Source organism: Schistocerca nitens, chromosome 1 (genome assembly GCF_023898315.1).
Source record: "Schistocerca nitens isolate TAMUIC-IGC-003100 chromosome 1, iqSchNite1.1, whole genome shotgun sequence".
In the NCBI taxonomy this organism is placed as follows: Eukaryota; Metazoa; Arthropoda; class Insecta; order Orthoptera; family Acrididae; genus Schistocerca; species Schistocerca nitens.
This window is the reverse complement of record NC_064614.1, coordinates 134,394,525-134,408,663: the sequence shown is the minus strand read 5'-3', so window position 1 is coordinate 134,408,663 and position 14,139 is coordinate 134,394,525. Positions and strand designations below refer to the sequence as shown.

At 44.0% G+C, this 14,139-nt stretch overlaps 1 protein-coding gene across 1 annotated transcript in view; it reads left to right on the top strand.

The window, feature by feature from the left end:
• The window catches only part of LOC126243066 (serine/threonine-protein phosphatase 6 regulatory ankyrin repeat subunit C-like), a 293,793-nt gene that overhangs the window by 70,554 nt on the left and 209,100 nt on the right, over window positions 1-14,139 (top strand). The window contains exon 4 of the mRNA XM_049948136.1: window positions 7,424-7,720. Within this exon, the coding sequence (XP_049804093.1) occupies window positions 7,424-7,720 (297 nt within the window). The remainder of the gene's footprint in view (window positions 1-7,423; window positions 7,721-14,139) is intronic.

Sequence of the window (14,139 nt, the reverse complement as noted above, 5' to 3'; positions counted from 1 at the left end):
GTCACAGTTCGTAGTAATTGATGGAAAGTCAACGAGTAAAACAGAAGTGATTTCCGGCGTTCCCCAAGGTAGTGTTATAGGCCCTTTGCTGTTCCTTATCTATATAAACGATTTGGTAGACAATCTGAGCTGCCGTCTTTGGTTGTTTGCAGATGACGCTGTCATTTATCCACTAATAAACTCTTCAGAAAATCTAAACAAACTGCAAAATGTTTTAGAAAAAAATATCTGAATGGTGCAAAAAGTGGCAGTTGACCCTGAATAACGAAAAGTGTGAGGTCATCCACATGAGTGCTAAAAGGAACTCGTTAAACTTCAGTTGCACGATAAATCAGTCTAATCTAAAAGCTGTAAATTCAACTAAATGCCTAGGTATTACAATTACGAACAACTTAAATTGGAAGGAACACATAGAAAATATTGTGGGGAAGGCTAACCAAAGATTTTGCTTTATTGTCAGGACACTTAGAAAATGTAACAGACCTACTAAGGAGACTGCCTACACTATGCTTGTCCATCCTCTTTTAGAATACTGCTGCGCAGTGTGGGATCCTTACCAGATAGGACTGATGGAGTACATCGAGAAAGTTTGAAGGAAGGCAGCATGTTTTGTATTATCCCGAAATATGCGAGAGAGTGTCACAGAAATGATACAGGATTTGGGCTGGAAATCGTTAAAAGAAAGGCGTTTTTCATTGTGACGGAATCTTCTCATGAAATTCCAATCACCAACTTTCTCCTCTGAACGCGAAAGCATTTTGTTGACACCGACCAACATAGAGAGAAACGATCACCACGATAAAATAAGGGAAATCAGAACTCATACGGAAAGATACAGGTGTTCATTCTGTCTGCGCGCTATACGAGATTGGAATAATAGAGAAATGTGAAGGTGGTTTGATGAACCCTCTGCCAGGCACTTAAATTTGATTTGCGTAGTATCCATGTAGATGTAGATGTAGATGCAGATGCAGATGCATAAGTACCTGGTCACATGGCAGGATCAATAGCTTGGGGCAGAAGAAACAAGTGAACGGAGAAACTTGCTGCCTTGTAAGCTAGGAACTGCTAAAACAGATGTGCAACAAATGGCTTCCACAAAGTCCCGCCATCACCCTCTGCATGAGGGGAGAATGGGTTGTGGGTAAGGGGGCGATGGTGAAGGCTAGTACCAGTGGGAGGCAGCATCTTATACCTGTGGTGAGGATGTGGGCGATGTGATCAAGACTGCAGTTGCCAGTCATGTGATGAGGGCAGGTGCTGGACTTGAGGGTGCCAAGTGTGAAGTGTGAAGTGTGTAGTGGGTGGAGCATCACTGCTGGGTGGCAGCATGGAGAGGTTGTCAGCCTGGTGGGCCGTTTGACAGCTGAAAGTGCACGTGCTGGGCACTGTGAGTCTGAATTGCCAGTGCCTCCAGTGTGAGGGTGGGCGGTGGCAGCTGTGGGGTGCACTGCTGGGAGCGCAAAAAATAACACTGTTGTGGAAGTGGTTGACACTGTGATGCAGTGTTGGTGGCATAGCTGGCTGTTGACAGTGGCAGAGGGAAATTCGCTGTATCGGCGATTGGTGGTATGGGGGAAGGGGTGTGGGCATCCTCTGCATCAGGGAGACTGGTGCCTCTGTTGTCAATGGCCAGTGAGATAGGGTGGCACCATCATAGCACGGTAGGTTTCCCATGGTTTCCTCAATTGTAGTGTGACAGACCTATGCCAAAAGACTTCGGCGGTTGGGGTGCTTGGCAGCATAGGCGGCGCCAGCAGTGTGGTTTTAATGAGGATGATGGTCGGGCTGAATGGTATGGGATCTGGCAGCAAAAAAATGGTTCAAATGGCTCTGAGCACTATGGGACTTAACATCAGTGGTCATCAGTTCCCTAGAACTTAGAACTAATTAAACCTAACTAACCTAAGGACATCACACACATCCATGCCCGAGGCAGGATTCGAACCTGCAACCGTAGCGGTCACGCGGTTTCAGACTGAAGCACCTAGAACTGCACGGCCACACCGGCTGGCATCTGGCACCATATAGCGAGCCTGAGTCTTTTGATGGAAATGCTGGTAGGTGTGTTGTGGAGTTGAAATGTAAATATCGTGGAGTCCTACTTCAGAACCCTGTGGGGGCTTGAAGTTGTGTGGGTAAAGTGGGGGCTGGTGAGTGTCGATGCGTAACATAAATGTGTGCATGGTGTGAGGTCACCATGAATGAATCCCCTGCATTCCCCGTGGTTGGGGGTGGGGGGGGGGGGAGGGGTGGGAGGAAGGGTTGCAGGTGAGCCGTGCAGTACTGCAGGATGGTGACGAACTCAGTGATGATGTCATCTGCAGGTAGGTGGGCGGGCTCCAGGAAGTCAGCTGGGACAGCGAGTGGCTGGCTGTAAACAAGTTCAGTGGCAGACATCCCAATGTTGGCAAGCAATATTGAGGCCGAGGAGTACCAGGGGCAGGGCAGCGGTCCATCTCTTGCTATGACAGGTGAGAGAGGCCGTCAAGGTATGATGGAACCGTTCCACCATGCCGTTGGTTGACAGATGGCAGCTCCATGTTTGGTGGAAACCAATGCCATAGAGGTCTGTTAGCATGCGATAAAGTAAAGATGTAAACTGGTATCCGCGGTCCACAGTGACAGCTGAAACAGGTGATCCATGTGGAGACGAAGGTGGTGGCTACCATGGTGACAGTTATGTCAGGAATTGGTGTTGTCTCAGGTCAGTGGGTGAACCTGTCCACCATGGTGAGGAGGTAGCAGCAGCCATCAGAGGAAGGTAGAGGGCTGACGAAGTCCATGCAAAAGTGGGCATAGCAATGTGTGAAGTGTAGGTAGGCAGCGATGGGGTCGTTTATGTGGCGGCTAACCTTGATGCACTGACAGGCGAGGCAGGTGCCTTCCTAGTTCCTGCATTCCCTCTGAATACCTGGCCACATGAAATGTCCATCACCAGAATGGCAGATGTGTGCTCGTTTGGGTGCACCAGGTTATGTAAATGGTCGAAAGCGGCCTTGTGGAAGGTGCTGGGCAGGAACAAGCACAGTGAGCTGGTGGATACATTGTACCCCAGATACTGTTGTCTGAGCCAGGAGCTGGCATACATTGAAGGCAGAGTCCAGTGACAGCATCCAGACACGAGGGGGCAAATTCCGAGTCATGCTCCTGGACAGTGCTAATGCCTTAAGATGACAGTGCAGGTGTGGGTGAGGCAGTCAGTGGTGACATTGTCAATTCTGGCAATGTGATGTATGTTGGTAGTAAATTCGGGATTGAACGACAGCTGTCAGGATTGATGGCAACACTGGTTGAAGTGCTTTGTAAGGGCCTACATTATGGGCTTGTTCGGTGAAGACTATGAAGTGACATGGCCTCGAGTGATGACTAAAAGTATTTGCCTCATAGATTGCAAGGATACTGTGTTGCATGCACTCCAGCATCATTGAGTGGCAGAGAGCTTGCTGGAGAAGAAAGTAAGTGGCTGCCAGAGGTCACCGACAGTCCGTTGGCCGTCTAGCTGGTGTCGACCACAATGGCAAGTGGGGTGGAAGTGGTGAGCAGAGTAGCATCCTCAAAGTCATGCGTAGCAGCAGAGAAGCTGTGTTCTATTTTATTCATTCACGGCACTGGCCTGCTCCCCTTCGTTTGGCCAGCTTGGATTGTGGTGGTGTGTAGCTTCTGCGTAGCAGGGGCATTTGTCAGATGGTGGCAGGAGAAGTTTAACATGCCGTGGAAGTGACAGAGGTCTTGATATGTCTCTGAGCTCGGGAAATTGAGGATGGCTTGTACTTTGATGACAGGGGATGTGAGCTGACAGGGGAGATGACAAGGCCCAGGAATACCACCTTGCTGGCACCAAGAACGCACTTTACTGTGTTGACTATGATGCCAGCATTCTGGAGGCATTTGAAAATACTGCAGAGGTGCTCATGGTGGCATCACAGAAAACATGAGTATGTCATAAAAGTAGGCCAAACAGCAGGGCAAGCCATGCAATGTGCTGCCCAAGAAACACTGTCACATTTGGGTGCCATTATGGAGGCCGAAGGTCGTACACGCACCCTTGTAGAGTGCAAATGGCATGATGATGGTGACCTTCTGGATGTACTTGTATGTCTGGATGAGAGCCTCGTGCAGTCATTTGTGCTGAAACTTGTAGCTTGGGCTAGCACATTATTTTAGCTGCTTAAGAACAGCACTGGGTATCAGTCAGGTATGGTGGGGTTTTTTAGCTTCTGGTAATCACTCCTTGGGTACAGGAGTCTTCCTTCTTCTTGACAAAGTGAAGAGCAGATGCCCACGGGCTCTTCAAAGGGTGCAGCACACCGGCAGTGAGCGGCCTGTCAAACTCGATCTTGGCGATGCTGAGTCTGTGCAGTGGTAGGTGCCATGGCCGGCAGAAGACGGGTGGTCCAGGAGTGGTGTCAGTGTAGTGGACAGTTGATTGGTGGACCTTTTGAGGGGCGCTGGATGGGCATGTGAGAGCAGGAAATTGTGCCTTTAGGTCGGCATAGGGGCTGGAATATGCCACCTGCTTAATGTGTGTGTGTGTGTGTGTGTGTGTGTGTGTGTGTGTGTGTGAATTTATAAGTGGCCAAATAGCTGAGGTCATCGGTCTCTAGACTTTAACTTATGCTAAGAACAACACACATACCCATGCACGAGGGAGGGAGGCCTCGAACCTCCGGCAGGAGAGGCTGCACAATTTGTGACATGGCTTCTCAAACCACGTGGCCACTCCACGTGGCCTGCTTCACATCTAAAAGAACAGCGAAATGAGTGGTGCACTTTGTTGAGCTTCCTGTCACTGTCAATGAGGTGTCAGCATGCAACGTCAGTGAGCAGGCAGTAGTGTCCAATGAAGTCTGCAGCAATAATGGGGTCAGTGATTGTGAAGGTCTAGGGGAGGTCCCGTTGGAGGCCGAGATCAAGGTCATGGTGATGTATGCCATAGGTGGTGATGGTGGTGTTGTTTGCTGCCTTCAGGACGCTAGCTGAGATGGTGCCAGGGTCTTGTACGAGCTGACACAGTAAATTGACAACTTGGAGAAGCTGTTGATCAGGAATGGCATAGCAGAGCAAACGTCATAGATGAACAGATGCTGGGAAAATGAGCAACAGATGGGTGTGCATAATTGCAGTGACCATTGCTATTTGGGTACCAGGAGCAGGCTCCCTGCAGTACACAGCATCCGGGCTGAAATGCTCATTGTACCAGCAGAGGCTGGCTATGTTGCAAAAAGTGTTTGTAAGTTGGCTAGAGCTGTGGCAGCAGTAGTTGTTGTTCCGCCAGTGGCTGGAGCTGCACGGATAGTGGCGACTGGAATCGATGCAGGCCACAATAGCTTGCACCATTGTCATGTAGGTGCTGAGATGGGTGAGGATGTCATATACCCCCAGTTACTGGCCGATGGTTGTGGGCTGGTGGGACTGGAGCAGCTGGTACATCATTAATGGTACGTCGAGTGGCAAGGGTGGCTCAAAAGGGGGTGGCTGGTGGAGTGACGGCCAGCTGGCTATGCCGGACGGTGGTGGCTCTATCACGTGTCGATGACAGTTGTGGGCAGTGAGGCCAGCATCTTGTGAACATGCTGAGGCTGGCAGCATTGCTGAAGGAGAGGTCAGCGTGTGACGCCATAGCTGTCTGTATCGGGGCCGGGAGGTGAGCTAGCCAGATGTTGTGTAGGAAGCTGTCAGAGACCATTTATGGCTCCATCAGGTTTCAGAGAAGGTGCAGGATCTGTGAGGGTTTCTGGTCCCCACACTGCTCAAGGGGAACGAGGGTCAGACGACGTGAGTTCTTTCATGAGGTGGTGCTGGAGTGTCTCATTACGGGTGGTGTTTGGAGGTAATGAAATGACAATGTGGGCCTCCATCACATAGGCTGACTCAAGCTGGCTGATCATGTAGCAAACTTGGTGGCGTCCTGAGTGATGCCGCTGCTGGGGAGCTGGTGTCTGCCAGCAAAACCACAGGTGCATGCCCCATAGAGTGAAAAGTGGTAGGTGAGCTGTGGCACAGCCTGACAAAATGGTGGCGGCTCTATAGGGCAACAGGTGTCAGCATGTCAAAGCAGGGAGGGCAGTGGTGGAGGTAGCAGAAGCAGGGATTGATGCAGGTGCCATTGTGGAGTCTGGTGTCGGTGGCTGGGTCGCCGGTGGTCGCATTGCCACGTGCAGGTTGGCGTTGCTGCCTTCCAGTTCTGCAAGGTGCACGGTGAGCTTGGTGATGATGCCATGTGGCACCAGAATGGCAGCCGCACATGGTGAAGTGTCTGTTGGGGTGGAGAGGGAAGCCATTGCTGCCAGGTTGCACAATGGATGGCAAAACATACAAGACAAGTGGCTCATGTTGCGAAACTCTTGTGACTGTAGCAAGAAAATGGAAGTTGCTGGTGGGGTGTGCATGTGCACATAAGTCACAACGAGTGCTAACAGAACTAGGCAGCCAACACCAGGTCAAAATAGCAAATTAAGTCTATGGAGTCTGTTGCCAGGTCACCAGTGTAGGAATGTTTCCTTACCTATTTTATAAGTTGATTATGAAATAGTAGAGCAAGGAATGGTAGTCACAGTACAAAGAACAATGTTCACATGTGGTGAAGGAACACATCTAATTACCAACTAGGCAACTACAAAGAAAAACACATAATAGTCTTGAAATTCATAAGTTCTGAACAAAGTCTCATGCCGTCATGGTTGGTGCAAAAAGAGGTGTGGCACAGTAGAAAATGAGAAAGCTGATCAAGGTAACAGTCTTGTCCCTGAGTTTCACCAACGCAACAATATTCCAGTGTGAGGTGTGGAATTAATAGTCTTTGGCAGAAGATGCAGCATGAAGCACCATTTGCACATCCAGCTGCATAGCAGGAGTAGAGACGATGTGGCACATGTGTCTTTCAAAATTTCACAGTACATGTCACCATGTGACGTGTCTGTTGCAGTGTGGGTGCAGAGAAGGAACTGATGTTGACACCGCGAGTATGGAGACTGGTCGAGGCTAGGTCGGTGGAAGTCTCACTACAGACCGAGCTGTTGTTGTCTACCGGTAGCCAGCGAGTGAAGTATGCAGGAATTTGTCAGATGGCAGGATCAATAGCTTGGGATGGAAGTAACACACAAAAGATAGAAACTCGCTGCATTGGCAGACGGCCATTGTGAACTAGGGACATATGCAGCTGCTAAGACAGCTGTGTGGTGAAAGGTTGCCACAGTAGTATATGTATTTTCTTATGTGATTTTTGGTTTTCAACACAAATTTGCTTGAAAGGAACAGTAGCACATAATTCATTTGAATTTGATATTATGAGAAATGTAATTAATTATCATTCTAGTAATATGAATATTATATGTATGTTATTGTTACAGCATATTTTAGTTTAAGAGCTAAATAAATTTATAATTTCAGTATTAAGTTGAAAGATATTCCTTCCTCTTAGGTTATAGAGTACCTGGTATCAGCTGGTGCTAATGTACATGCCAGAAATGTCCTGGGGGAGACAGCACTTCATGTAGCAGCTCGTTCCTGGTACTTGGAGACATTCAAATTTTACCAGGATTCAGGTATTCCAATGGATTCACTGGACATTTATGGCAGAACTGTTCTTCACCATGCTGCTGCATCTGAGTCACGAGTAATACTGAAGTACCTGTTGGAAGGAGATTGGGTACCTATTGACTGCAAAGACAGATATGGGCAGACACCACTAATGTTATCTTCAAGCTATCCAAATGCCGTACGTAATTAAGAGTGTCTTCCTTGCTGTGTTTAAATAATTTATTATAATTATTTGTGTATCATTTTAAAATATAGCAGATGTTACTAAAATATCTACTCTAAAAGATATTATGAAGTAATAAGACTGAAAGAAACAAGGAAATGTTGACAACAGTTCTTTATCTTAAAGCAATTTTCTTAGCCACTGGGTGCTAAATTATCAGAGAGAAGAAACGTAAAATATGGAGCTCAGATAGAGCTCAGAGTATTATCAGATTTTGTAATATTTCATTGTTGCTGCATTCTTTGATAAACAGCGCTGATATTAGGGAAACAGTGGTATTGGAGTTATAGTCACATTTCAAAGTGGTAATATAATTACTTGTTGTCTTAGGAATCCTGTTTAATCGATTTTATTTATAAATTTTAAGGTTTGAGCTTTCCAGCTGTAGCACTCTTAGTAAATTCAGCCCAATATAAACAAGTGTGAATTACAGAAAAGCTGAAAAAATCAAGCTATTCTAACCCCAAAGGTCTGGTTATCACAGCTGAGATTATTGTTGATCCCATGGTGTGATTGAATTCCTGGATGTATTGTATTCTGTTTAACATATTCTGTTCTGCATCATGTCATCAAACAAGCTAGAAACAATTGAATATTCGAAGAACAAAGCAAAAATAATTTAGTGCATTTAAGGCATGAAGCAGATAAACCTGATAAAGCAAATGCTGTTAAATTGCATGGTGACAAGAGATGCTAGGCAGATTTTGTTAAGCCGAAAAAATTGGAAACTAAATTCAGTGGATTCTTCAGAACAGTCGCTGTAAACACAAGTTTAATAGAATAGTTGACCATGCACTGGGTAAATATGCATTCAGTAGTATACTTCATAATGGGAGGGACCCTCTGTGGTATACAGCCATTGTAAAGAAACATCTAAAGAAATAGAGGCTACCACTTAATAGGTGTAAAACAAAGTATAGGACTGTAGATAGAGCAATACTGAATGAAACACATTTGGCTGTCAAAATGGCAATGTGTGAAGTCTTCAGTGACTACCGTAGCAGAATATTGTCAAGTGATCTTTCGCAAAACTCAAAGATATTCTGGTGCTATGTGAAGGGTTTTAATAGCACCAAAGCATGTCAAGTTCCTAACAAATGAAATCCGAACTGAAAATGAGGATACCAAAGCAAAAAAACGGGAATGGTTAACTCTGTTTTCAAATGTTCCTCTACAAAGGAAAACCTAGGAATATTGTCCCGATTGCAACTGTAGCATTCCAGTCTTATGGTTACCACCCCTGCATTATGTAATACTAGATCAATGCTCTTATATCTCCAGCTGTAGTTAAATTCAATTACTTTTCGATAATAGGAAAAAGGCTTTTAGAAGAATAATAACAACACCAAACAATAGCAGTTACAATACCCTTTGTACCATAAACAATCAAAATCAGATTCACGAAATTAATATATGGAAAATGTTTAGATAAAAGAATAATATATTTTGTTCTCATCATCTGTGAATGGTAGGAATTAAATCTCGAGCCTAATTAACAAAATATAGGTAATTGACCATTTAGCATTGTTAGAATGCTTATTTCTGCCATTTCAATATTAATGTGATTTTTATGTGTTTAGAAAATGTCTTAAACTTGTTCTAGCAAAGTAGGGAATATTATAGAGTGTTTGATAATATTGTTAAACTGTTTCATACTATAAATTATGTTTTGCATTATTATAACCAATAGTACATTGTGGGAAGAGTATAAATACTCAGCCTCGAGTGTTGTTAGGAGAGCTGAGTGGCAGACCCACTAGAGGACAGATCTCTGTGTACAATTGAGATAAGTTCTTGGTGCATCATTCAGGTTTGGATTTACAATATAGCAACTCGTATGTTGGATATTGTCTAAAACAGCATATTAGAACAGTGAAGTGATGGATTATTTCGGAGTGTTAAACAGTTTGATTTAATATCGCAAAAGGCAGAATGATATGTGACTTTATATTCGTACTTTGTTGAGTATTAGTGTTGAACAATGCAATGGACCTCACACACGCATTTCTATCAAATCACTGCATCTGGACTATTGAATATCGCCAGTGTAGTATGTGCTACCATCGGTTAGCTGTAGTAGTAACAACGAGTCTTATTACACCGAAGGCTTATCATGAGCTCATACGATACAGGTTTTGAAGTGAATAAATCTACATACTTACTTTACTTCAATTGTGGCCTACATAATTGTAGTGAAATCCATTATGGTATCCTGTATTTATTGAACAAGCATATTTTAGCTCATGTATGCAGTAGTCGAGGGACACCAAAGGCAAGATATTCACAGGTATTTAAACCATTTTTAACTATTCACTAACTGGTGGGATGTTACACACACTTGTATCACTGGAAAGATAGGTGAACTCAGTACTAGTATCAGTGGTGTTCAGAAACAGCTAAAATCGTTAAAATTGAATAAAGTTCCAGGGCCCAATGAAATTCCTAGCAGATTTCATCTCTCTCTCTCTCTCTCTCTCTCTCTCTCTCTCTCTCTCCCCCCCCCCCCCCCCCCCCCGCCTCGCCCCTCTAACTACAGTGTATCATAGGTCCCTTGAACAAAAAGCTGTGCCCAGTTCTTGGAAAAGAACACAGGTCACATATGTCTACAAGAAGGGTAGTAGAAGTGATCCGCAAAACTACCGTTCAGTATCCTCGACAAAGAATCTTAGAACATATTCTGAGCTGAAACATAATGAGGGGTCTCAAACAGAGTTGTCTCCTCCATGCCAACCAGTATTGATTCCAAAACATCAATCAAATGAAACCCAACTTGCACTTTTCTCACATGATACATTGAAAGCTTTAGATCAAGGCAGTCAAGTAGATGCAGTATTTCTTGATTTCCAAAAAGCATTTGACTCAGTACCACACCTGTCCTTAATGTCAAAAGTATGGTCAAATGGGTATCAAGTGAAATTTGTGACTCATAGGGAGGACACAGCATGTTATCTTGGATGGAAAGTCATTGCCAGATGTAGAAGTAACTTTGGGTGTACCCCAGGGAAGTGTGTTGGGAACCTTGCTGTTCAAGTTTTATATTGATGACCTCATAGTATTATTAATAGTAACCTCAGACTATTTGTGGAAAATGCAGTTATCTATAATCAAGTGCTGTCTGAAAGAAGTTGCATAAATATTCAGTCAGATCTTGATAAGATTTCAAAGTGGTGCAAAGATTGACAACTTGCTTTAAATTTACAGAATTTTTCACAAAATGAAAAAAAAAAAAATGTATTTTCCTATGACTATAATATCAATGAGTCACAGTTGAAATTAGTCAACTCATACAAATACCTTGATGTAAGAATTTATGGGGATATGAAGTGTGATGATCACATAGACTTAGTTGTGGGTAATGTAGGTGGTAGACTTCAGTTTATTGTTAGACTAATGAGGAAGTGCAATCAGTCTACAAAAGTGATTGCTTACAAAATCACTTTGTGACCAATTATAGAATATTTCTGAAGAGTGTGTGGGATCTGTACCAAACAGGACTAACAGGGAATATTGAATGAATGCAGAGAAGGTCAGCACAAATGGTCACAGGTTTGTTTGACCCATGGAAGAGTGTCGCAGATACACCGAAGGAACTGAATTGGAAGACACGTGAATATAGAAGTAAACTATCCCGAGAAAGTCTATTAGGAAAGTTTCAAGAAGTGGCTTTAAATGATGACTGTAGGAATATACTACAATTGCCTATGTTTAGCTCACATAGGGATCGTGAGGATAAGATTAGAATAATAACTGCACACACAGAGGCATTCAAACAATCATTCTTCTCATGTTCAATATGTTAATAGAATGGGAAAAAACCCTAACAACTTGTACAGTGGGATGTATCCTCTGCCATGCAATTCACGGTGTTTGCATAGTATGGATGTAGGTGTAGATGTGTACATAGCATCACTATCATATCAATTACATTTACTTAGACATGCTGTGCATACTCCATCAACAATATAACTTTTGTCAAACCAGCAGTTAGACAGATCATAAAATTCACTAGGTTACTTAAAAATGCCTATGATGGTATTTCAATCAAAGTATCTGTAGCCAGCTCCTGGGGTGGTGCAGTCGTACATGGTGCCACAAGTGCTCAAGTGCTTATTTATGTTGCGCTGTCAAAATATTTTTGCAATAGCCACCTGAGGCTCTGTGTTCCACAACAATATTGTGCTTACTCTTAGACTGAACTTTGATAATAAGCAGTTCCTAGTAACAGGCTAATTGTCATATCAGTTCCCTTATCTGTCTACTATGGATTCTTATTTGGAACTGAAGATGGCAGAGGAATGCATCAGGCAAGTTTTGACACAAGAAGACATTGGCAATGGGAGACTGTCACAGTACTTGAGATGCTTACAGAAGAAGGCTGACACAGATACCTTACCTGTCTTCTGTGTACATTTTGGAGTAGCCGCCTGCTCCTTCAACTGAAAGATATTATAGTATCTCAGACAGATGTGGCCGTGGCGCAGTGGCTGAATTGTCTGATAAGATATTTGATGCAATAATGCCTGTGCTGGTAACTGCAGTGACACCTGTTTTTATGCTCATTTATTGTGATGTTCTGTCTGCCAAAGTTGATTTGTTGATGAAACAGACTGGTGAACCGTTGACTCATTGGGATTGCAGCAAAGACAGAGACTGTTACTACAAGAGATCAAGAAGCCGCTTGTCAACTACCTTTTCAATGTCTGGGACAGGCCAACACTCCGTATGTTGGTACCACAAAAGATTTGGTGACCAGACTTATAAATGTACTATACCTTGTGCCCACCCAAATGCCAGCAGCAGTTGGACATAGGCATGTTAACTGATTCCCAAACTATGTCACAGCACCTGTTCATAAGTGACTGCAAGTCAGGACAAAAACATGTGGTGGACACTGGGTTGCACCTTTGTGTATTTCTGCACATGCAGTTACACAGCAAGCAACCACCAACTACTTTCTGCCTGACCGCAATGAATAATTCCACCATACCAGCATACAGTACACTATTGGGCGAACTGGAGATCGGGCTGTGGTGTGACCTACCATGGGACTTTACAATTGCATATGTGTTGGAACCATAATATAGGCAGATTTTCTAGCATACTACCAACTGTTGCCAGATGTGGCAAATGTGCAGCTTGTTGACCGCAACACCAGCTTAACCAGCTCAGGTTTTCGATAAAACACATCAGTGCAAATGGCTGCAAACCACAAGAGGTGAGCACATGGACTTACTGTGGAAATTCCCAGCAATGACACAAACTCCTGGAATGCTGAAAGAGGTACGTCACAAACAGTGCATTACATAAAAACTACCAATGGCCCACTGGTGTATTGTCCCCCCTGATGTTTGGCCCCAGAGCACATAGCCATAACAAAAGCGGAATTCAGCAGTATGCTTTGGGAATGTGTTATGCACCCATTGAGTAGTCCTTTGTCATCCCCACTTCTCTTAGTGCCTAGACTGTGCCAAGGCTTATACTCAGATCCCAATGGCTAAGGCAGACATACCATAGATGGCCACAATCACTCCATTTGCTCGATTCAAGAGTCATTTCATTATATTTTGTCTCCAGAACGCCACACAAACTTGGCAAACGTTTACAGACTCCACATTACTAGGTCTCCCCTTCTGCTTTGCATATCTTGATGTTATTCTAGTTTTTTCAGCCTTGCAGCCTCTAATGTGATGTTTGAACATCAAAACAGTACAGTGTGGTTTTGAAAACCACCAAATGTGTTTTTGATCAGACACAGATTAACTTCCTGTGTCATAAGATCTCATTGTCATGTTCACTACCTTTGCCTGAGAAAGCTGAAACCATCTAGCAAATCACACGACCAAGAACCATTAAGGAATTGCATTGCTTCCTCAGTGTGCTTAATTTATGTTGCCAATTCCTGCCATATGAGGCTGAATTTCAAGAATTCTTAAGATGGCACTCAAGTTTGAGGCAGCCAAACAATGCAATGAGGATGCTGCATTACTTGTGCAAGCCAAGCCGAATACACTCTTGGCATTAATGGTTGATGTGAGGTGAGTGGTGCAGTGAGTGGTGCAGCTTTACAACAACTGGGTAATGGCACAGTGGAAATTGTGTGCTTATGACAGAGAACTCCTGACTATTATGAGGCTATTAAATACTTCTGAACACAAATGAAAGCCAAGGAGTTTACCATTTATACCGACCATAAGCCACTTATGTAAGTTTTCTGCCAAAAGAGTATCAGCTGTTTGCCTCAGCAGTACAATCAACTTGTATACATAGCCCAGTTCAGCACAGTTTGTGATATTCACCTGCTATATTTCTTTGTTCATTGTCCTTGGTGTTGACATACTGCATTGTTATACTGCCTGGAAAATGGGGGGTGGAAG